Consider the following 24,803-nt stretch of genomic DNA (forward strand, 5'->3'; position numbering starts at 1 on the left):
AGTTTTTCACCAGTTTATTAGTTATGACAATTTGCAAAGTATATAAAAAGAATAAATTCAAAATTTTAATGCGAATTAATGAAATTTATCTTAAAAAGATGAAAAACTTCCATGAGTGAATAACAAATTTTACACGTTTTAAGAGAATACTACATGCATATTAATTTTTTTTATGGTAAACATTAATGTTCAAGTTTAAAATACAAAAAAATTATGCATTCCCCACATGCTGCTACCCTGCATGTTTTAGTAAGACTGTTATTAAATATGAAAATAAAATAATAAAATCTAACAATTAAAAAAAATCTTTAAAATTCAAGCTGAAGATGTTTTCATAGTATTTTAATAATTTAAATTATTTTTCTGGCAGTAAAGCTGTATTTTGCTGTTGAAGATGACACATTTTGTTTGTTGTTTAAAGTATTTTCTGTTGATTAAAAAATAAAAAAAGTTTTACACCACAGTTTTTCCTGCTCATTAAGAATGAAAAACTTGTTGTTTTACCACAGGTAGTGGGTTTATAAGAGAAAATGTCAATAAAAATGAAATTTTAGGTAAACTGAAATTTCCAACCTTCATGCATTGTGTTTGAAGTGCCAGGTCTGGTCCACTGGCAGCAGTGTCGATGTAGGGAAGTGCTGTCTCCTTCAGTCACCATAGCAAAGCAGGTTTACACAATTTTAGACACAATTCAGCTTCTTTGTGTCTATAAGAGTAAAATCTGTTACCACTGAGTTTGCATTACCATTTATATGGTGTTTATTCTAAGCCTCCCCGTGTTGAAAATCATTGACAATTTGAACATTATTGAAGTTTGGGGGTGGTCATAGTAAATAGTGAAGAGCAAAAATAAGACCCTATAATATCATATAAAGCCTAAAATTGAAAAGAGCTTTGAGTAAAATGATTGTGCAGAATTTCTCTTTCAAAATGGGTAATGAATGGGTGCCTAAAATTAACAGTTTCAACTGTCTTTGTATGCTTACCTCAATTGTAATGTCTTTCCAAGGCAGTCTGCATTCCTTCTTTACTGTCAGTGAAAGGGAGGGGTTCGCCTATCAGTGACTTGCTGTCACACCCATGCCAGGTATGAAAGTGACTGCACACCCATCATACCTCTGATCATCCAGAACACGACACACCCAATGGCACATTTTTCACTCAGTCCAAGTCTGAGCTTTTGCAGACTTTCACTGTTGAAACTGTCAATATGTGCTAAACATGCTTGCTTAGTACATCCTGGTAAACAGAGGTAGAGTAAAAACTTTTGGTTTTACTGAGATCTGCTTTTCACTGTGAAAGTCTGTTTTATTTTTCGGAGCTCAGAGCGAGGATCAATCCTGGCAAGAAGCCTTGCAACATTATTCATCCTCTGCTCTGGCTGTATGCTTAGAGTTGTGGACCTGCTGGAAGAGTTAACCTCCATTTTAAGTCTTTTTCAGCCTTGCATAACTTTTTCTTCCAGGATTCCCCTGCATTTATCTTCATCCACCCTCCCATCAACTCTGACCGGCTTCCCTGCTGAAGAAAAGCATCCACACAGCATGTTGCTGCAACCACCACGATTTATTTTGGGAATGGTGTGTTCAGGGGAGGTTTCCGTTACTTTTACCTCCCCATATTTTGTTTTTCACATTACCCACAAGAGCTAAGTTCGGTCTTATCTAATCAGTGGACCTTCTGCATGTACATATTTACTTTGTTTAAAAACAGCTTCTTAAGGCTTTCTTTCAATTATTGCTATATACTGGTCCTTCTCAAAATATTAGCATATTGTGATAAAGTTCATTATTTTCCATAATGTCATGATGAAAATTTAACATTCATGTATTTTAGATTCATTGCACACTACCTGAAATATTTCAGGTCTTTTATTGTCTTAATACGGATGATTTTGGCATACAGCTCATGAAAACCCAAAATTCCTATCTCACAAAATTAGCATATCATTAAAAGGGTCTCTAAACGAGCTATGAACCTAATCATCTGAATCAACGAGTTAACTCTAAACACCTGCAAAAGATTCCTGAGGCCTTTAAAACTCGCAGCCTGGTTCATCACTCAAAACCCCAATCATGGGTAAGACTGCCGACCTGACTGCTGTCCAGAAGGCCACTATTGACACCCTCAAGCAAGAGGGTAAGACACAGAAAGAAATTTCTGAACGAATAGGCTGTTCCCAGAGTGCTGTATCAAGGCACCTCAGTGGGAAGTCTGTGGGAAGGAAAAAGTGTGGCAGAAAACGCTGCACAACGAGAAGAGGTGACCGGACCCTGAGGAAGATTGTGGAGAAGGGCCGATTCCAGACCTTGGGGGACCTGCGGAAGCAGTGGACTGAGTCTGGAGTAGAAACATCCAGAGCCACCGTGCACAGGCGTGTGCAGGAAATGGGCTACAGGTGCCGCACTCCCCAGGTCAAGCCACTTTTGAACCAGAAACAACGGCAGAAGCGCCTGACCTGGGCTACAGAGAAGCAGCACTGGACTGTTGCTCAGTGGTCCAAAGTACTTATTTCGGATGAAAGCAAATTCTGCATGTCATTCGGAAATCAAGGTGCCAGAGTCTGGAGGAAGACTGGGGAGAAGGAAATGCCAAAATGCCAGAAGTCCAGTGTCAAGTACCCACAGTCAGTGATGGTCTGGGGTGCCGTGTCAGCTGCTGGTGTTGGTCCACTGTGTTTTATCAAGGGCAGGGTCAATGCAGCTAGCTATCAGGAGATTTTGGAGCACTTCATGCTTCCATCTGCTGAAAAGCTTTATGGAGATGAAGATTTCATTTTTCAGCACGACCTGGCACCTGCTCACAGTGCCAAAACCACTGGTAAATGGTTTACTGACCATGGTATCGCTGTGCTCAATTGGCCTGCCAACTCTCCTGACCTGAACCCCATAGAGAATCTGTGGGATATTGTGAAGAGAACGTTGAGAGACTCAAGACCCAACACTCTGGATGAGCTAAAGGCCGCTATCGAAGCATCCTGGGCCTCCATAAGACCTCAGTGCCACAGGCTGATTGCCTCCATGCCACGCCGCATTGAAGCAGTCATTTCTGCAAAAGGATTCCCGACCAAGTATTGAGTGCATAACTGTACATGATTATTTGAAGGTTGACGTTTTTTGTATTAAAAACACTTTTCTTTTATTAGTCGGATGAAATATGCTAATTTTGTGAGATAGGAATTTTGGGTTTTCATGAGCTGTATGCCAAAATCATCCGTATTAAGACAATAAAAGACCTGAAATATTTCAGTTAGTGTGCAATGAATCTAAAATATATGAATGTTAAATTTTCATCATTACATTATGGAAAATAATGAACTTTATCACAATATGCTAATATTTTGAGAAGGACCTGTAATTGTACTTGTACTCTTACTCTTCCGCTTCATCCGGGACTGGGTGATGGGTGATGAAAGAGTCCAACTTCGAGTCCCCAGTCTCTGCTTCCACCAAGGAAGGCGTGATGGCACGATTGAGGAGATCCTCGAAGTACTGCTACCACTGCCCGATAATGTTCCCAGTCAAGGTCAGCAGCTCACCACTCCCAATGTAAACAGTGTTGGCCTTCTCCATGGCCTCACCGAACTCCTCCCAGGTCCATATCTTTGCCTCTGCCATAGCCCGGGCTGCGGCACTCTTGGCCTCACAGTACCCATCAGCCGCCATAGGAGTCCCACAAGCTAGCCACAGTTGATAAGACTCCTTCTTCAACTTGACACCACCCCTTACTTCTGGTGTCCACCACTGGGTTCGGGGATTGCCACCGCGACAGGCACCGCAGACCTTACGGCCACAGCTACTGGCGGCAGCATCGACAACAGAGGCAGAGAACATAGTCCACTCGGACTCTATGTCTCCAACCTCTCCCGGAATCTGGTCAAAGCTCTCCCGGAGGTGGGAGTTGAATACATCCCTGCCAGTTTAAGAGCCAGTTTAAGCATCCGGAAATTTGGGTCATCACTGTCTCCACCTTCGTCTGTAGCCCAAACCTCTTTGCACCACACCCTCATGGTTCCCCCTGCAGGTGGTGGGACTACTGGGGGATGGCCTTGACCTTCTTGTTTGGGCTTCGCCCGGCTGCAAGGAGTAACCCGACCACCAGGACCTCATCGACGATTCCCAACCCCAGGCCTGTCTCCAGGGTGGGACCCTGGCTCCACTGAACCAGGCGATGTCAAGTGCCTCATTCTAGTGGTCCTCTAGTGGCCCCGGACAACAGAGCCTCTAGGATCATTCAAGCACTGAAACCCCTCCACCACATTAAGGTGGCGGTTCAAGGAGGGGTCTATACAATTGTTATGAGTCATAATGTGGTTTGGTAAAGGAACGTGTTGGCAGGAACGTAGGATACATGGAGTGGTGATTTATTTTCAAAAACAGAAGGCAAAAAAGGCAAACATTCACACCACGGCACAAGGACATAGTAAATGGAGCAACGGAGAAGAAACAGGTATGGTGACAGACAATACAGGAACAGAAACAGAAGAATCCAACAGAGAACAATGACCAACAGAGAGCTTATATGGGTGATAGAACAGGTGCAGGTGGCGCAGGTGAGAAGAATCTAATTGATTGCATTGTGAATGTGGCTGAGGGTGGGAGACTAATTAACATTGAATGGAGCTGAACAGAGATACAAAAAAACCATAAGACATGTGAAAGACAAACAGGAAATAACTCTAAATGTACAAAGAACATAAGAATAAACCAGGAAGCTAAAAACAAATGAATGAACTTATATGGAAAACATTTAACAATAATGAGCACAGACAAACAAACTGAAGGAGGCCAGGCATGAAAAACATAACAACAGGGGGATGATGAAAATACCCAAAAGAAAATCAAAACCCAAACACCTATAGATCATGACACCCTCTAGTACTTTTATCAGCACACAAGTAAAGTACAAAGTCTGCGGTCAGTTATGCTGTGGTGAAAGACCAAGTTCAACAGGACACTGGTATATAATCATGTTGCAGCGGTGCACCTTGTATCAGACCCATTTGTGATAATTCTGCTCACTTTATGTCCTTTCATCAAGATTAAAACGCTTCAGAGATCAGAGTTTTACAGTGCCAGAGTTGATTAATTCGGGACTGTGCTAGAAAAACACATTTCAATACCAAAGCTGAGGAGCAGGTATTTCAGCACTCCACCCAGTTGCATTAATTCTCAGCCCACTAGGAGAAACTAACCATTAGCAGGGAAATGATGACGATGGAGGAAGAAACATGTAGATTTGACATGAAGAGAGAAACGTGTTTCTTCGATTCATCTGCGAGGCCACTCCCTGGGGTGGCCTCCCTCTGAGGTTAAAAGTAGAAGAAATGACGAAGGTGCGGCTGTGTCGTGAAGAGTTATAGACTGGTGTTTGGACCTGAGCTAAACCGACGATTTTACCTTTAAAAGCCAGTAATAGAGTCATCTGCAGAGGTATGCATAATATTTTTTATCTGAAAATTTTAGGCAGCAATTATATAACTTTTATTTTTATTATTTGAGTTTGTTACTGGTCAAAAAAATGCTTTAACCCTTACAATTTGAGAAAAAAACTGTAATTCTTGTTTTCTTGTTTTCCTCAAATATAGTATATTTTGTTTAATTTGGTGTAAAGAGACATTATATTGATTTAGAGGACCCTAAACTTTCTCTTTTCTGCAGTGTTAACTCAACCTTGCAGTGTTGCTGAGCATTCTTGCCTAACAATTAACACAATGAACATTCTGCTGGCAACAAGTCACTTTTTACATGAATAAATAATTTTTAGCATGCTTTCAGTTTTATGAGCAGCAAATATACTTTTTCCTGACTGATTTGCATCAAGGTGTTGAAAACATTCTTTAAATGTAAGCGGTTTAAGCATATGTATTCTTCACGATGTCCCAAAGAACAAATCCACATCTCTCGAGACAGATATAACACATTGAAACAATAAAAAAGTTCAGGTTTGCCTCACATATAAGTGATAGTTATCTGTTTGTATTAGTGATAGTCACACCTTTTCTATTTCTGGTCCAGTTACAAAGAAATACCAAACAGTTTTCATTATGTTAAGTGAAAGCACAGTTCAATGAACGAAAATAAGAGTGAAATCTATTTTATTAGAATGAGTTTCACGATCTTTGCTGCATCCTAATTTTGTTGAGTTTTAATAGAACTATTTAGGATGATATCAAATACACATTGATCTTAATGTATAAAAAACTAATAAAAAACATTGATTTTGTACTGTGTGACTGATAATTTCCCTTGTAAGAGTATATCTGCCGTGTGATTGTTTTTTTTTTAAAATGAGATTTACAGCTTTCTGGTATGTTAGTGTATGCTCCTGTTGTTGCTGACAATGGTGTGTTTGGAGAAGGAGTGTTGTAGAGGGTGGGTGTGTCTACATGTGGGCGCAGATCAAGACAAACCAGTTTATGGCTTAATCACTGTGTTTGGACCAAAGGTGCAACAACAAACCCAGAAACAGGGTCATTAAATTAAGCTGCTGAGAAAATGCCCTGCAGGGGGAAAATGAGTATGCAGAAGATAAGAATGAATGGTTTCAGATCTGAGTTCCCAGGTTCATCCAGATCATCAAATTCCTTGTTTGTGCAAACTGGGCCAATTAGGCTGATTCTGATTCTTCTCATCATGTCAAGATAAAACAAACTCCTCTATTTAACATTCTAAGGCTGCAGTGCCACCTAGTGCCTATTTCATGCGCTCCATTGTTTTCTCTGTTTCAGGTGAAAATCCAAAATGAGCTCCTACCCATCATGTAAGTATTTATATTATTATGAATATAAACAGAACCACTGATACCGCTGTGTCACATTATTCACAATATCAAGAAAATCTCATGCTTTGCTATGTGAAGTGTTTGGCCCATGTAGGTTTCTGCTGTTCTTGCTTTTTTTGTTACACTTCAATGTTTTTGATCATCAAACTATAACCGGAGTAAATACAAAGCACAGTTTTCAAATTATGATATTCCTTACCAAGGGGAAATCCAGATCAACCTACTACTTTGTGGAAAGGACCAGGTTGCCCCCCTTAAAATATAAATAATGTGTAATTAATCAAATATTTTGGAAATCTGAAATCAACAATATTTTCCTCAGCTGTAAAATTAAGAAATAATTCAAAAAGCTATCCAATGTAACCTAAAGAAATTCAAGGATAAAAAAATCCACTGACATGTTTCAGTTTACAGTTAAAAAAAACATTTCTACGGCTTTGGAACTCCGAAGGGGAAACAGCTAGATCCATTCTCTATAAATGGAGAAAATATGAAATACTGGGGAACCTTCATGACATAGAAAATCACTCCAAAACTTCATCAAGACTCACCTAGGAGGTCACTAAAGAACCCAGAACAAAATCTAAAGCACTGCAGACTTTCCTTGACTCAGTTAAGGTGAGTTAGTTATTTAATAGTAAGAAACAGAGTGGGCAGAAAATGGCGTCTATGGGAGCGTTCCAAGGCCAAAACCATTGCTGACCCAAAAGAACACAAAAGCTCGTCTCACATTTACCAAAGTCATCCCCAAGACTTTTGAGAAAATATATTGTGGAAAGATGAGACAAAGGGAAAGCTTTTGGGCGGGTGTGCATCCTGTTACAGCTGGTATAAACTTATAACAGCATTTTAGAAACAAAAAGAAGTTCATATTCGCAGTCAAACATGGTTGTGGTGGTATGATGGTGTGGAGTTGCTTTGCTTCTTCTGGACCTGGAAAACCATGAATTCTGCTTTCCAGTAGAAAATTCTGGGAGATAACACCAACCAGTTCATAACCTTAAGCTTAAGCACATCCCAAACAAAATCCCGCCGGGATGCCGTGGCATGACCCTAAACTGTCCGTTTATACCGGAAAACCCTCCCATGAGAATGGGCCAGATTATTTCCAAAGTGATGTAAAAGACTCATTCCTAGTTATTGCAAACACTTAAAGGCACTTGCTTTTGTAAAGAATGGCACAACTAGCTATTACGTTTAGGATTGCTTTTTTCTCATAGGATGAGAAAGGTTTGGAAAGTTTTTTCACCTAATAAATAAGATCATCATTTCAAAACAGCGTTTTTTTTTTTTTACTCAGGTTGTCTTTGTCTGATATTAATATTTGTTTGATGATCTGAAACATTAAAAATGTGACAGAAAAGGCATAAACAAAAGTAATCTGAAACACGGCAAATGCTATTTCAAGTGACTAATAGGAAACTATTTGTAGGCCCCAAATATAAATAGCTAAACTTCTAAAAATGAAAAATCTGCAAGCTGTACTTAATCACTCAAAGCATTTCTATCAAAGCGCAAAGTTGTCTAATACTAATAATAGTTATAGATTTTTTTATAGCAACTGTTGCCCCCATATATTTAGATATTTATATATATATTAATATTATTGGTCCATGCAAATAATATTATTTATTTCTGTAGTAGAAGTTGCAAAGTGTTCTCTGGTGTCTCATTTCACTCTGTTTTGACATTAAGCTTTGCACGAATATAAATGTGTCTGAATGATGATAGATTTTTCTGTTTTGTTTGTTTGCAGCCAAGACCCAGGCGATCGAAGACAGCAAGAAGAAAACCTCCCGGCTGAAGGACAACAGCTGGATCAGAAAAACTAATGATGAAGACGAGCCTGTTGAGTAAGTTTTAGATGTTCACAATACAGATACTGGAGGCAAACCGACTCACACCCCTGAGGTTTAGCTGGGCAGACAAGAGTTACCTGTAACCAGCGCACCTCCAGACACAGTTACATTCCTTTAGCAAGTCACACTGTTGACTCATAAGTGCATGAATGAATGGAGATTTTCATTGTACCTATATTCCTCTCTCACAGCCAAGACCCAAACTTTGGCAAAACTGTCTTGGGTAAAGTCAAAACCAGTGAAACTGCTGTGAGGTAAAACAAAGTGTTAAGTGAAAAGGCATACATACATCTCAGTGACATGTCATTAATCTTGTTAGTTAATTCAACATTTGTATCTATTTCTTACACAGTAGTTCAGAACCTCTGCCAGAGAAAGTTGCTCAACCAAGAGGTTCATCTGTGCAAGCTCTCACACAGAGGTAAAATCACATGTTTAAAGGTTTTTAAGATTTATGAAGCATAATTAGATTTCAGCTAACTTGAGTTCTATCACTGCAGGTTCAGTGGAAGTAGAGAGGACCTGAAAACCATGTTGGTGCCATATTCTTCTTCTCATTGTTATTAATATTACTATTGTTATTATACAACTCTATTATATTCATAATATTATTTAAGTTGGCTCCCAATGTAGACCTGTGGCTAAAGTGTGCTTCTCTTCTACTGACAGGACACCGTCTTACTACTCTAAAAGGTACTTTTAGAAATTCAAGCTCACTGTATATATATATTTTGTGGTTTATATGCATAATAATGTACTTTTTGGAATAATAAATTTTTTTTTGCAAACCAGAAATTCCAGTGGGAAGACAGAAACATCCAGCACGTAAGCACTGCTCTTACCATTGTATGGGTGGCTCTTACACCCTACACTTATTCACACCGTGGGAATGGTGTGCAATGATCCTTGAATGGAATAAATCTTTTATTGCACGCGCATCATCTCACACTGTAAACACTGCAGCAATTCTCCTTCTTCTTCTCCTTTGTCTTTACGTCTTCATTTCGCATGTTGGTAAAACAGATTTGGCGCCTCGCCCAGCCTTGTTTGTCACAGTTCCAACATTTAAATTATTGACTTGAATTTAAATATGGGCAGGTGTAGGTGAGTAGCCATTTTCTAATTTGTGACCATGTGCACCTGCAGAAAGCACCCTGGGACAACTGTAAATGTGGCTCATCTAAAAAACCACCAGTTTATACCCCAGGGAAGCATGTGGTCATTCAATAATAATATGAGGTTTCTAGACACTTTGATCAGCTTAAAAAATAAAATTTCAGTCCATGTATTTAACAGAAGTGTACTAGTGATTTCTTAACATTACAGTTTGATGTATGATTGCATTCTGATGGCTTCTCTCAAGTTTTTTAAGGTGAAACTTTGCTACTGCAATAAAAGATTATTTTATGGCTTTTTACACATTTTTATCAGGGGTGCCAATAAATGTGTAGGATGATGTATAATGAAAACATAATCAAACAAGAAAACATTTGATATTAATTGCGTGTTTTTAATTCTGCTCAAGCAGCACAACAGATAAACATTAAGGAAAATGTGGCAAGAAAGTATGTTATTTATTGTCTTTTTTTCACATTTTAGTACTAAAACCACAACAGTGACCCATGGAGGGACAACTGAGATGACCACCACCACCACCACCCAGAGTGTCAAGTAGGGAACATAATATCTATTCTCTGAGACCATATAATTTATTTTATCATTACACCTATTTTCTCATTATCATGACGTTTTGAATTTCTGTACAGGTCTCCTGTGACCAAATCAGCCACTAAAACTGATACATTCATGGACCGCGTCAAATCCTCAAGCCAAGGGTAAAAATCAGTTTAATAAGAGAGAATTATTACATTACAAATACAATAGAGCAATAGCATCCAATAGTGCCTTTATTAAATGTGTAATTTTCAGTGACCTATTTTAGAAATACCCTGCAAAAATGGACAATTGTCAGTGGAATTACCATCTATGTGGGTTTTAAAAAACCGCACAACTAGCACTGAAACACGTATTTTTTACTTACCAAATTAGTCCATAAAAAACTAATTTAGTAGTCAAAAGCTAATAACAGCTAATGATGCCATCAGCAGCTAATTATAGCATTAAAAACCAGGAACAATATAATAAAATATGTATGTTTCTGAGTGTAACCACATTCTTCCATATTCACTGCATATATAAAAAAAATTTATTTCATAATGAAGGTCAGTTGTCATGTCTTCTCACACCTAGACCACAGTATGTAAACTACTCCCCAACCAAGACAACAAAACCAACTATTACCAGCACTAAAGAGTAAGATATGAACTTATTACATTTCTGTGTCAGTCTAATTTGTACTCTTTGTATAATATTTCGCCTTTAATACTTTCCCTTGCAGTGTGGACAACAAGCTGAACAACTCACCTACCCCCTCCTCTGTGAAGGATGATTCCTCAACTACAAATAGGTGATTTTCATTCACAATGCCTAAAAGGGTAATAGGTTTTCACAAAAGGCAGCGTTTGAATATATACTCATAATAATGTATATTTTTTTCTCCTTGGTAGCAAAACAACTGTGACCACAACTGAGACTGTGACGGTGAAAGATAGCAGTGATGCAAAGTAAGTTTGATTCCATACATTCTACGATGTGATATAATATGATGCAATGTGATGCAAAACTACATGATTTGATGCACTCTAGGCAATATGGTATGATGAAATATGACAAACATATGATGCAACAAGATGTGACATGATACAACATAATATAAGTGGATACCGAGATGCAATGCAATTCAGTACTATATGTTGTATTAAAATCCAGTGTAATATGTGTAACAACAGTGTAACAATATCATAGAATCCACTGCGATGTGATACAATGAGATACTTTCTCATACACTGATACTTTACAGTATCACAAACAATATTGTGATTTCTGATACAATATGATAACCCAACAACATGTAATGCACTATAATACAATGCAATACAATATCATAAAAACATATTACTATGAGAATCAAATTAGATTAGATTAGATTAGATTAGATTAGATTAGATTAGATTAGATGCACATGAAAAGCATATGGTTAAGTGATCATAACAGACAATATATTTTATATATCATAATCCACTTCATGTGTACATTCTGCTATTGTCTTAACAGGTCTAAGGACAAGCTGTATGACCTTCTCCTGCCTGATGCCATCACATCTCCTGTCAGGTGAGATGTCTCAGTCAGTTCTAGAATAAAACAACATCCCAGGCTGGTTAATGTATTGCTCATACATCCCATTACTGTCTCGGCAGCACAAGCACCATAAAGTCAAAGACCATTATTGTGGAGAGCAGCAAAGAGTGAGTGGTCCAAAACTATTTTTAACTTTAACACACCTAAACAAAAGAGAAAGTCATTTTAATTAGAATTTACAACAATTTGCAACATTTTGTAATTCTTTTAGAGCATAAATATGTTTGACTTGAAATGTAAGCTGAAGAAACAAAAACCCTTAAATGCTGGTTGCGTTACTGCATCCTGAGTTAAAACTCCTGATGAGCCCTTACGTAATGCATTTTTTCATGTTCTATGGACAAAATGTGGGCTAATTCAATGCTCAGAAGCTCTGTAGGTGTGATAACAGTGGATGTGTGAGGATAGAGTGTATGTGGTAACTTGCTCAGCATGCTTCTGCTTTGTACAGCCACAGAGCTAGCATGAGAACCAATGGAAAAATTATGAAATGATCATTCCATCTTCTCACACAGACATGGATTTGAGACATTAAAACAAGACAATGTCTCTACTAATAGGGAGCAGGTTCATGACAAATATTTCAAGTGTTTGCTTAGGGTGTTATAGTATTGGTTTTGAAGCACATAATTGTCCTTTATACCAATTGACGAGGGTAAAATCCTTCATAAATTCAAACCTGTGCTCCTAATTCTTGTGTTTGTAATTGTTATGTAATCGAACTAAACTTATGCTCATATCATTACAAGCTTACGTCTTTTAAGGTTTAAGGCTTTTTTTTAAACATTCTCTAGATGTGCATTTTTAATACAAAATGTGTATGAACTGTAACCTTCACTGTATGGGCACAATGTAAACTCTTTCCAAACGTTAATCACTTTTCAGTTCATATTTCTGTTGCAGAGATTGTTAATAAGAAACAACATGTTTTGCACACTACTGGCAAATTAATTATTTTATAATTATTCTTCCTTCCAGTTCTCAGAATCAACTCAATGACTCACTGATTCCCAATTCAACCAAAGACATGCACAAAGACAGGTAACACTTTCTTCTCTATTGCACATTTCAACTTTTATCAATACCAGTTGGCTTAATCCCAGTGAAGCAATGGTAAGCAAAGAGATGTGTAACTGCACATTTGTTATAGTTTCATCTGACAAACTGTTAAAATCTTCTTTTAACTACAGGGAAACTGTGTCCAGCAGTGAGACTGTGACGGTGAAGAGCTCCTACAATGTGTGAGTTAATCCAATTCATTTACAGCCCAGGTCAGACGTTTGGACTAGCTAAACATGAGCATGAAGCTCACGATACGTTAAGTGATATTTTTTGGGGTGGATTGATTAAATAACAAACACCTTCAAATATTTTTATAAGAAACAATTAGATGCACAAGTTTGAATTGCAGGGACAGTTGCAGAGAAGCCCCACACTTGTTATAGCCATAAGTAGCACCCTGGCACAATCTTGGCTGGATAGCTCATTAAGCTCATTTGAACTGGTTGGTTTATTGCCACAGATTTAGCTTTGAGGCAAACCAGGATACAACTGGATCCTCCGTCTTCATTATTCAATCTACCTTGGGCAATGTAGGACCTTTAGTAGCAAGGAGACAGCCCCGCAGTACAATGCTACCACCACCATGCTTGACAGTTGCTACGTTATACTCAGGTCTTAAATCCTCATCTTGACTCCTTCAGACATCCTTCTCATCATTGTGGCCAGTTAGCTCGATCTTTGTCTCTTCTGACTAGAAATCTTTTCTCCAGAGAGTATTTTTGCTTGTCCATATGAGTTGCTTCACTCGAGGTTGAATATGTCTATTTTGGAGAAGAGTCTTTTTTCTTAGGTGGCATGCTCTCTGCCCATGATAAAATCAGCTTCACTGTGGAGAGTGACAGTGCTGTTCCAGTATTTTCCAGTTCAGGTTGCCAGTCCATGGCCAAGAAAGCAACTGATTCAAATGACCGCCACCATTTCTGATAAGAGGGATGGTCAAAGAATTTGGTTCAAGAGTGCAAAAAGCTAATTTATCAAAATATTAATTTGGGCATATGCAGATTATTTTATTATTTTTTGATATTTTAGGCTCTAGCGGCCCCTATTATTTTTCAAAGTATTTTTCAACAGTAATAAGATAGGAAATGGTTCGGAAAGAACAGGTAAGGGTTTGCAGGGTTCAGTCCCTTGACAGTCTGCGTCAAGGACTAAGGCCATCGTACAAGGGCCGCACGCTTAACCCGCTGCACCACCAGCGCCGTGCCCAGCATATGTATATATTTGAGCCTGTACATGTCATTTTGACTTTGTGTGAATGAGAGAAAATCCACAATAAATTCAAGTTAGTGGACCCAATTCCTGTTTTTGTTGTATAATAACTTAAAACGTAGCATTAAATCCCCAAAATGAACACTTGAATGCCAATGAAAACTGTATGTAAATATCTAACAGAAATGTATTTTTAGAAGGATGCTACTACTACCAAGATTACTACTACTACTAATAATAATAACTGTAACTGTGTTTATAATACCAGACGGTCTATTGAAATGTTTTGTCTCATTCTGATTTCAAGAGATAACTCCAAACAGACAACAACCACAACAACAAATACCTCCTCAACGTAAGATGAAACCTCCACCCCTCATTTTTACGTAGCACCCTGTCAAAGTGTCTGAATTATAGCTGAAATGAACTGTGTGCTTGATGTGTTTGTCTTAACAGGCCTGTGGATGACCTGTATGACTCCCTCCTGCCTAAATCCATCACATCTCCTGTCAGGTCAGATCTGTCAGCCAATAAAGAATAAATAAAATAGTTGTTTATTGTATTGGTAAAACAATCAATGTTTATTGTCTCAATAGTTCAAGCACCACGGTGAAGGAGACTATTAAAGTCAGCAGCAGAAAAGAGTGAGCGGCTCTGCCTTTCTTTGTAATATTGAACCTAAACATATATTCTGACATATTAGTTTGTGTTTTTTCTAGGGAAGAAAGCCCACCAACACCATCCACCACACGCAGCCTCAGGTAAGAAACAAAAGGAGAAGAAAGCAACCCTAAAACACATTGAAAAAAAGCAGAAATCTTTTGCTCAGTAAAAACTTTCTTGCCTTTTTATTTTAATTTAAGTGACTTTTGTAACTAAGAAAAAGAGAAAGTAATATGAAGTCCCTACACTTATAGTGATTGCAAAAAATGTTCAGAGCCTTAAAACATTTTCACATTCTGCCAAGATGCAACCACAAATTTTAATATATTTTTTTGGGATTTTATGTCATTAACCAAGTCACAGTGTTGAGAATGATCCATTGTTAAAACCTACAAATGTTGGTGTGATAGTCTAGATTCCCTGAGTTAAAGCTATACATTGATCTGAACCATTCAGTTGTAGCTCTGGCTGTATGTTTGGGGTCTTTGTCCTGCTGGAAGGTGAACCTCCCCCCCGAGTCTTGGGTCCTTTTTAGCCTCTAACAGGTTTTCTTCCAGGATTGTCCTGTATTTTTCTTAGTCTGTCTTCCCATCAGCTCTGACCAGCTTCAGTGTTGCACGATGACATCACCACCAGGTTTCCCTATGGGGACAGTGTGTTCAGGGTTATTTACATTTTTTCTACCACATACAGTACAGACCAAAGGTTTGGACACACCTTCTCATTCAAAGAGTTTTCTTTATTTTCATGACTATGAATATTGTAGCTTCACACTGAAGGCATCAAAACTATGAATTAACACATGTGGAATTATATACTGAACAAAAAAGTGTGAAACAACTGAAAATATGTTTTATATTCTAGGTTCTTCAAAGTAGCCACCTTTTGCTTTGATTACTGCTCCGCACACTCTTGGCATTCTGTTGATGAGCTTCAAGAGGTAGTCACCTGAAAGGGTTTTCACTTCACAGGTGTGCCCTGTCAGGTTTAATAAGTGGGTTTTCAAGCCTTATAAATGGGGTTGGAACCATCAGTTGTGTTGTGCAGGAGGTGGATACAGTACACAGCTGATAGTCCTACTGAATAGACTGTTAGAATTTGTATTATGGCAAGAAAAAAGCAGCTAAGTAAAGAAAAACGAGTGGCCATCATTACTTTAAGAAATGAAGGTCAGTCAGTCCGAACAATTGGGAAAACTTTGAAAGTGTCCCCAAGTGCAGTCGCAAAAACCATCAAGCGCTACAAAGAAACTGGCTCACATGAGGACCGCCCCAGGAAAGGAAGACCAAGAGTCACCTCTGCTGCGGACGATAAGTTCATCCGTGTCACCAGCCTCAGAAATCGCAGGTTAACAGCAGCTCAGATTACAGAACAGGTCAATGCCACACAGAGATCTAGCAGCAGACACATCTCTAGAACAACTGTTAAGAGGAGACTGTGTGAATCAGGCCTTCATGGTAAAATAGCTGCTAGGAACCACTGCTGAGGACAGGGAACAAGCAGAAGAGACTTGTTTGGGCTAAAGAACACAAGGAATGGACATCAGACCAGTGGAAATCTGTGCTTTGGTCTGATGAGTCCAAGTTTGAGATCTTTGATTCCAACCACTGTGTCTTTGTGCGGTGCAGAAGAGGTGAACGGATGGACTCTACATATCTGGTTCCCACCGTGAAGCATGGAGGAGGAGGTGTGATGGTGTGGGGGTGCTTTGCTGGTGACACTGTTGGGGATTTATGGCTACCACAGCATCTTGCAGCAGCATGCTATTCCATCTGGTTTGGGTTTAGTTGGACCATCATTTATTTTTCAACAGGACAATGACCTCAAACACACCTCCAGGCTGTGTAAGGGTTATTTGACCAAGAAGGAGAGTGATGGGATGCTGCGCCAGATGACCTGGCCTCCACAGTCACCGGACCTGAACCCAATCGAGATGGTTTGGGGTGAGCTGGACCACAGAATGAAGGCAAAAGGGCCAACAAGTGCTAAGCACCTCTGGGAACTCCTTCAAGACTGTTGGAAAACCATTTCAGGTGACGACCTCTTGAAGATCATCAACAGAATGCCAAGAGTGTACAGAGCAGTAATCAAAGCAAAAGGTGGCTACTTTGAAGAACCTAGAATATAAGACATATTTTCAGTTGTTTCACACTTTTTTGTTCAGTATATAATTCCACATGTGTTAATTCATAGTTTTGATGCCTTCAGTGTGAAGCTACAATATTCATAGTCATGAAAATAAAGAAAACTCTTTGAATGAGAAGGTGTGTCCAAACTTTTGGTCTGTACTGTATAACATCTTGCATGGAAACTAAAAAGTCCACTTTTTTCCTCATCTGACAAGAATATGTTCTTCCCCATGTTTTCTGAGAACCTTCCATGACTTGGGGCAGGACTTCCTTTTGCTTTTTCTCAGCATTGGCATTCGTCTTTCATTTCAAAAAGACAGATTTGTGGAGTGCCCTACTAATAGCTGTCCTGTCAACCACACTTGAGCTCTGGACCTGTGCAGCTTCTCCAGAGTTACCATGGGCCTTTTGCCCGTTTTTCAGATTTTCTTTGAGATGTTCAAAACTTAGAATATTATTTTAGAACCTAACCCTGCTTTAAGCTACTCTATAACTTTCTCTCTGATCTGTCTACTGTGTTATTTGGTTTTCATGATGCCATTTGTTCACTAATGTTCTCTAACAAACCTCTTAGGCCTTCAAAGAACATATGAATTTAGACTGAGATTAAAATGCACTCTGTTAACTAATTAGGGAAGTTCTGAAGGCAATCTGAAGGTCCTGGATTCTATTTAGAATTATCTAAGTGAAAGGGCTAATGAGAACAAATGCAGATTTTTAATTATCTTTAAATGTTTTAAAACTATTTATTGTTTTTCTTTCACTTCTTAATAATTCACTACCTTGGTTGATCTACTAAATAAAATCCCAACAGTGAAACCTGTGATCTAAAAATGTTCAAGAGGTGTGAATACATACTTGATGTCTTTTACTACTGAATATGTTTTTTTTTTTTACCTTTTTAAATATGTTTTTAGTGGTTTGTCTTTTTTAACCTTTTCCATTAGAATAAGACTTTATAGCAAGATATTTTTTTTTTATGCAGGGCAAGTTTATTTTATTGTATTGATTAAACTAAAATAAATATAATGCCTTCACTGAACCCAACTCACTCCTTTGCCTTTTCGATGCACAGCTACAGCTCATACCCTGATGATACTTCTTACACTCACAGCAGCTCATACAGGTAATTATCTAGTAATAACTACTGCCATAAAATGTATCTGTGGTGGTTCTGTTATTCTTAATCTGTTCTGTGTTTGGACAAATACAGCAGCGAATATAAAACCTATTCCTACTCCAAACCAGACTCCAGGTGGGTGGAAGAGAAAGTAGACACCCATTCCTCGGTAAAGAAAAGTGCAACAGAAAAGGTAAATGTGTCTCTGGTTCTGTCTTTTTGCAGTTATGAGTACAGCAGCCTCAAGAGCCCCTCTCTCTACACCTCCACATCATACAAGAGTAGCAGGTAGGAAACGATGGCAACTGATGCTCGATCAATATTGGTGCAAGTTATTTGGGATGTAAGGGTTAACATCAACACTGTTTTTACCTCTCATAGCTTGTCAGATGACATTCTGTCAGATCCAATCTACTCCAAATCTTCTACGAAGAGTGTTTATAAGTCCCCTGATAGGTAAGAAAAGAGCGCCACCTGCATCTCCTGATTATAAAGTGTTTAAAACAAAGAAAATAATACAAATTACTTAATAGAGGAGTTAGCCGGTGTAAAGAATTTCTCAGGTTTACCATATTCATCACTTTACCGTGTTTGCTTAGCACATGACAAAAAGTCATTTTACAAGCCTGAGAAGAATCCTTGAGTTTTAGGCAAATGAGTTGATGATAAGTAAACTGTGATCTGATAATAACTGTGTTGTTAGGCGAGTCCATGCTAACTTTCAATGCAGTTCATCCAACCATTATTTGAGACAATACAAGGTGGCAAGGAGGAGACGTGTGTCCACCAAATCATTCAGGTGTTATCATTTTGAAAGTTTATTCTCTACAGAAATTTGTTTGATCTTTTAAGTAGTAGCAATGTGTTTTCATATGAACCCTGAAATATAATCTCTTGGGGCTTATAGAGCATTTAATCGATTGCCGAAGGAGCCTTTCCTCCAAGGACAACCAGTAGGGGTGCACCAATTGCAGTTTTCTGGCTGAACACCGATCTTTAAAAAGCCTGACTTGCCGATTCCAATTTTGGCCGACACCAATTTTTTTTAAATAACTGTCACTGTCAGGTGTCATAAGGTCACAATCCTATTTTATTTAAAAACATTGAACAATACCTGTGAAACAACACAAACTTGTTATAAGTGCACAGGAGGTATAGCTCTCAAAAATAAATGAAACGTTTAGAGCATTGCTGTCTATTGACCTGGTAGGCGGGTCTGTCAGTCGGCCCTCTCTTATGGCAAAGCAAAAGGAACAGTGGCTGATTTTCAGACCTTTGCGAAGGTAGATTAGATTGGCGGATAAGATTGCTTTTACATGTAAGTATCGTCTGATCACCTATCACCCAAAGGAAACCAGGGCCGGCCGATCCATCTTTGCACCCCTAACAACCAGATATCTGTTTCATGCAATATTCTTGTAAATCCTTTAACGAGTCTTTACAAAGTTAAGGTTAAACTAACATGTTTTAATTACTGGCAAAAACCGATGATGTCTTGTGTAAACAGGCCTGTGCTCGAGAAGGACCTGTGTACCTCCTGCCGTAAGCCCTTCACTGGTGATGCCAAGATGGTCCTGGACGACATAAAGATCAGATGCCATGCTACCTGCTTTAAAGTGAGCGCTTTGATTTCAAAATGCGATCTTCATTCACTAACTCAACCAGTGGCCCAAGAAGTATTTTTTATAAAATCAAAAATAAATTACCTTAAAAAGCAGATTTACACAGTGGCTCGCAAAAATATTCACACCCTATGAACCTTTCTACATTTTGCTATGTTACAAGCACAAACCTTGATTATATTTAAACAAAATGCTCTGTGATAGACCAATACTAAGCTGAAGTGGATGGAAAATGCTACATGGTTTTCACTTTTTTTTTATAAATACAAATCTGAAAAGATTTAGGTCCCTTTACTCTAGTATCCCCAAAATAAAATGTAGTGTCACAAATTTTCTGCAGAGGTCCCCTAATTCATTAATAAAGTCCATTTATGTGTAAATTTAATCTGACAGGACCAATGTTAGTTGGGAAATCACTCAATCTGGCCTTTATACAGGTCCTTCTCAAAATATTAGCATATTGTGATAAAGTTCATTATTTTCCATAATGTCATGATGAAAATTTAACATTCATATATTTTAGATTCATTGCACACTAACTGAAATATTTCAGGTCTTTTATTGTCTTAATACGGATGATTTTGGCATACAGCTCATGAAAACCCAAAATTCCTATCTCACAAAATTAGCATATCATTAAAAGGGTCTCTAAACGAGCTATGAACCTAATCATCTGAATCAACGAGTTAACTCTAAACACCTGCAAAAGATTCCTGAGGCCTTTAAAACTCCCAGCCTGGTTCATCACTCAAAACCCCAATCATGGGTAAGACTGCCGACCTGACTGCTGTCCAGAAGGCCACTATTGACACCCTCAAGCAAGAGGGTAAGACACAGAAAGAAATTTCTGAACGAATAGGTTGTTCCCAGAGTGCTGTATCAAGGCACCTCAGTGGGAAGTCTGTGGGAAGGAAAAAGTGTGGCAGAAAACGCTGCACAACGAGAAGAGGTGACCGGACCCTGAGGAAGATTTTGGAGAAGGGCCGATTCCAGACCTCGGGGGACCTGCGGAAGCAGTGGACTGAGTCTGGAGTAGAAACATCCAGAGCCACCGTGCACAGGTGTGTGCAGGAAATGGGCTACAGGTGCCGCATTCCCCAGTCCTGGGCTACAGAGAAGCAGCACTGGACTGTTGCTCAGTGGTCCAAAGTACTTTTTTCGGATGAAAGTAAATTCTGCATGTCATTCGGAAATCAAGGTGCCAGAGTCTGGAAGAAGACTGGGGAGAAGGAAATGCCAAAATGCCAGAAGTCCAGTGTCAAGTACCCACAGTCAGTGATGGTCTGGGGTGCCGTGTCAGCTGCTGGTGTTGGTCCACTGTGTTTTATCAAGGGCAGGGTCAATGCAGCTAGCTATCAGGAGATTTTGGAGCACTTCATGCTTCCATCTGCTGAAAAGCTTTATGGAGATGAAGATTTCATTTTTCAGCACGATCTGGCACCTGCTCACAGTGCCAAAACCACTGGTAAATGGTTTATTGACCATGGTATCAATGTGCTCAATTGGCCTGCCAACTCTCCTGACCTGAACCCCATAGAGAATCTGTGGGATATTGTGAAGAGAACGTTGAGAGACTCAAGACCCAACACTCTGGATGAGCTAAAGGCCGCTATCGAAGCATCCTGGGCCTCCATAAGACCTCAGCAGTGCCACAGGCTGATTGCCTCCATGCCACGCCGCATTGAAGCAGTCATTTCTGCCAAAGGATTCCCGACCAAGTATTGAGTGCATAACTGTACATGATTATTTGAAGGTTGACGTTTTTTGTATTAAAAACACTTTTCTTTTATTGGTCGGATGAAATATGCTAATTTTGTGAGATAGGAATTTTGGGTTTTCATGAGCTGTATGCCAAAATCATCCGTATTAAGACAATAAAAGACCTGAAATATTTCAGTTAGTGTGCAATGAATCTAAAATATATGAATATTAAATTTTCATCATGACATTATGGAAAATAATGGACTTTATCACAATATGCTAATTTTTTGAGAAGGACCTGTAGAAGAGTGTCAATATTAAAGTCATTGTTTAAAGAAGAAAATCAAGTTTGCCATTTGCCACAAGTCATGCAGAGGAGGCAGCGATCATGTGGAAGAAGATACTCTGGACAGAAGAAGATGAAGAGTTTAGCCGTCATACAAAATGCTATGTGTGATGGAACACTAACACTGCACATCACACTCAACATGCCATCCCCATGCTGAAACATAGTGGTGGCAGCAGCATGCTGTGGAAATGGTTTTCTCCCGCAGGGACAAGGAAGCTGATTCGAGATGGATGAAAAAAAACTCAAATGTTTCCTCCCACTTCACACTTCATTTTAATGTGTCAGTCATAGAGTTTGTGGGTGTAAAAAAAATATAAGGGTTAACAATATTTTTGCAAGTCTTTGTAAGTACTGGGTTTAGATAGGTTTGTAAGCAGCATAGGGACTGCATGGAACCCAGAACACTTCCTATCAACATATGTAAAATAGCTGAAATAGATCACTGAAGTCCTCCTATGGCATCATCCCATCTGCACAGTGTATTTGAAGCAGCTTTGAAATCCTTACATAAATGTGCTTAGTGACATTTTTCCAGAAGAAGTCCGATATTAACCGTCATCAGCCGTGCAGCTGTGTGCTAAGCATGATTATCCTTCTTCATTTAAGCATCTGTTTGTTTTGGCAGTGTGATGTCTGCAACGGCTCTCTGAGTAATCTGAAAGCTGGGGACAGCATGTGGATCTACAAACGCATGGTGCACTGTGAGAACTGCTTCGAGATCACCAGAGGTAAATGAACCATCTCTTTGTTGTCCTGCATTCAGCCCTCCCATCAATAGAAGTGAATAAACACTATTTCTTCCCCCCCCCCGACAGATAAATGGCGCCGCTGAACCTCCTCATAGATTAAGCAGATTATTACATTTTGATTGCATGGGTGACGTGGGTGATACTAAGACATCTTTGAGTGGGTGCTCACAGTTGCATCATGTAAATTAAATTTTTATGTGGGCACACATGGTAGGAAATTTACTAATACAACTGTATTTTAATGCTGCTGTCTCTACCTCTACGCTGTATATCTGTTTCACTTTAATGTGTAACTTTTTGTGGGACTGTTGTGAGTAATATGACAGGATATTTTACAATATTGAGGGCTGGGGGCTTTTTCTTTGTGCAATAGGGGCAAATAAAAACATCTTTATTTGCATTTTTTGTCAAAGGTCCCTGTTCTTTAGGTCTATGTTTACTGCTAAGTTATTATGCAATAATACAGAACCCCAAAATGTATTTTAAGGAAAAGATTGTTCTTAAATAGGATTTATAATGATTTAGTAAGAAACAGAATATCTTTAGTATTGTTTTAATTGAAGACAATGTTGTTTAATTGGATGCTGAAATCACAAGAAAAAGTTTAAGCTGTCTTTGTTGAGGGGAATTTTAGAATATCTGTTTGCATTTCTTTGCCTTTTTTTTAAATCTGTAATTGAGTAAATAAAGCTGCAGTAATGTGTGTTAAATGTCTTTTCAAATCTGTCATACTATAAACAGTCAATTTTGTTTTTGTAACTTTGAATTGCAATGGAATATATTAAGCTTTATAACAATAAACTGCATTTGATCAGCACTGTTTCTACTACTCATTAAAAGAAAGCACCAAAGAGTAGTACAGTCACAGAAAAAACTGGGGTAATATTGATTGTTTCTTAACATCCTTTGTTATTAAACCTAATTCACAATCAAGCTGTTTTATTGCCTTTCTGGTGGTTAAAAATAAAAAAATATATATATTTTATGAGGTGTTAGAAAAACAGAAAAATGTTTTAGTTATAAAACAACAGAAGAACAGTTTGATAGTTAAGTTGTCCATCATAATATCATATCATGTCAACCGTTCGGTTCACAGTTGAATCGTTTTATGTGTTGGAGTGACCTTTCATAGACATTGTAACGGTGCATTAATCAGTAAACGAGAATGTTCTATGTAAATTTGATAGCAAGACCAATTAGGCTGACCCCTTATCAGCTCTTTGAATCAGAGTTGAAACGCTGCTTTTCAGACATGACTGCCAGAACAAAAGATTGACTCAGAATAATAATCTTGTCTTCACAATTTATTCACTGTTAATCATTTATTTAAAAAACATACTAATAATTTGAATAATTTCAAACAAACACATTCTGATATTAGGTTAATTAATTGAGGTTTTTTTTAGTAAAGCATGATATTTAGTGGTGTTAAATGCACAACACAAATAAACAAGCTTTAAAAGTTAAATTATAGTCACTGTGGTTGCTGGTGAGTGATGGGCCTAAAGGGAGGTGGGGCCCCAAATCAGATTGTGCTTAAGGCCCAATATGGAAACCAACTGAACACAAACAACAATAATTACATACATGTAATAGTTGCTAGAAAGCACTGAAAATATCCTAAACAGTGCCACAGCTTTAAATCAATGTCTCGTAGAGGTTTACCTACTCCTTTCCTGCTCTTCAGTTTAAGTATACAGTATATCTGCTCTGCTTTCTAGAAGTGCCACAGCTAACAACATTTTTATTTGCATATGTGCTCATTAAAAGAAAAAGATGCCCTTTGTTGCAGCTTGCATTTCTACTGTCGAAATGAGGTTCATTCTTCTAAAACAAAGACAAATCAGATACCTGCAACGTACATTAACAGATCTGGTTAAAATAAGGTGTTGCATTAACTAACACATCTTATTCCAATTAAATAAGATGGGTTACACAATGCAACATAATACAGTTTGTCAGTCAAACTTTACGGTTGAAACCTGAATTTATAAGCCACACATTAGATGTGCAATTGAAAACAGAAATTGACATACATCACCTTTTTTTCCTCATTGTCTGAGATTAAATTAGACTAAACTTTTACTTTTTTAAGTCAGCAAGGGTTAACAAAATTATTTTAGTTTAACGACAGAATAACGAGTTAAAGAGATTTTTTAGAGAAGTTTTTTGTTAGTTTCCACCACGTCTGAAGTCTTTTTCAATTTGCAAAATTCAAAAATAATTAGAGAATTTTTTTTTTCTTCAAGTTTTCATAAACTCAGTATAAAGATCATTATGCTTTTAAACAATTTAGGAA

The 24,803-nt window shown here is 38.2% G+C and overlaps 1 protein-coding gene across 2 annotated transcripts; it reads left to right on the top strand.

Annotated features, from left to right (window-relative positions):
- The first annotated feature begins 5,244 nt into the window (after positions 1-5,244).
- Positions 5,245-23,321, top strand: scel (sciellin). 2 transcript variants are annotated; one of them, XM_047369635.1, is made up of 28 exons: positions 5,253-5,432; positions 6,731-6,762; positions 8,540-8,636; positions 8,834-8,896; positions 8,995-9,063; positions 9,143-9,175; positions 9,312-9,335; positions 9,435-9,467; positions 10,242-10,313; positions 10,409-10,477; positions 10,893-10,955; positions 11,041-11,109; positions 11,210-11,266; positions 11,817-11,873; positions 11,960-12,007; positions 12,879-12,941; positions 13,091-13,141; positions 14,479-14,526; positions 14,628-14,684; positions 14,768-14,815; positions 14,891-14,932; positions 18,039-18,089; positions 18,177-18,218; positions 18,309-18,371; positions 18,465-18,539; positions 19,591-19,699; positions 22,381-22,483; positions 22,571-23,321. In XM_047369635.1, the coding sequence occupies exons 2-28, from the start codon at positions 6,744-6,746 to the stop codon at positions 22,585-22,587; spliced, it is 1,542 nt and encodes a 513-aa protein (XP_047225591.1). In that variant the 5' UTR covers positions 5,253-5,432; positions 6,731-6,743; the 3' UTR covers positions 22,588-23,321. The 2 variants fall into 2 exon arrangements, with proteins under 2 accessions (XP_047225592.1, XP_047225591.1); XM_047369636.1 differs by lacking the exons at positions 11,960-12,007; positions 12,879-12,941; positions 13,091-13,141; positions 14,479-14,526; positions 14,628-14,684 and having other exon boundaries at positions 5,245-5,432.
- The last annotated feature ends 1,482 nt before the right edge of the window (positions 23,322-24,803 follow it).

The sequence above is a fragment of the Girardinichthys multiradiatus genome, chromosome 7 (assembly GCF_021462225.1).
Source record: "Girardinichthys multiradiatus isolate DD_20200921_A chromosome 7, DD_fGirMul_XY1, whole genome shotgun sequence".
Taxonomy (NCBI): Eukaryota; Metazoa; Chordata; class Actinopteri; order Cyprinodontiformes; family Goodeidae; genus Girardinichthys; species Girardinichthys multiradiatus.

Bases quoted from the DNA above. Each gene is read 5' to 3' on its own strand.
- scel (XM_047369635.1), top strand. The intron at 9,064-9,142 runs GTAAAATCACAT...CTATCACTGCAG, and splicing joins GTGCAAGCTCTCACACAGAG to GTTCAGTGGAAGTAGAGAGG. The intron at 9,176-9,311 runs GTTGGTGCCATA...TTCTACTGACAG, and splicing joins AGAGAGGACCTGAAAACCAT to GACACCGTCTTACTACTCTA.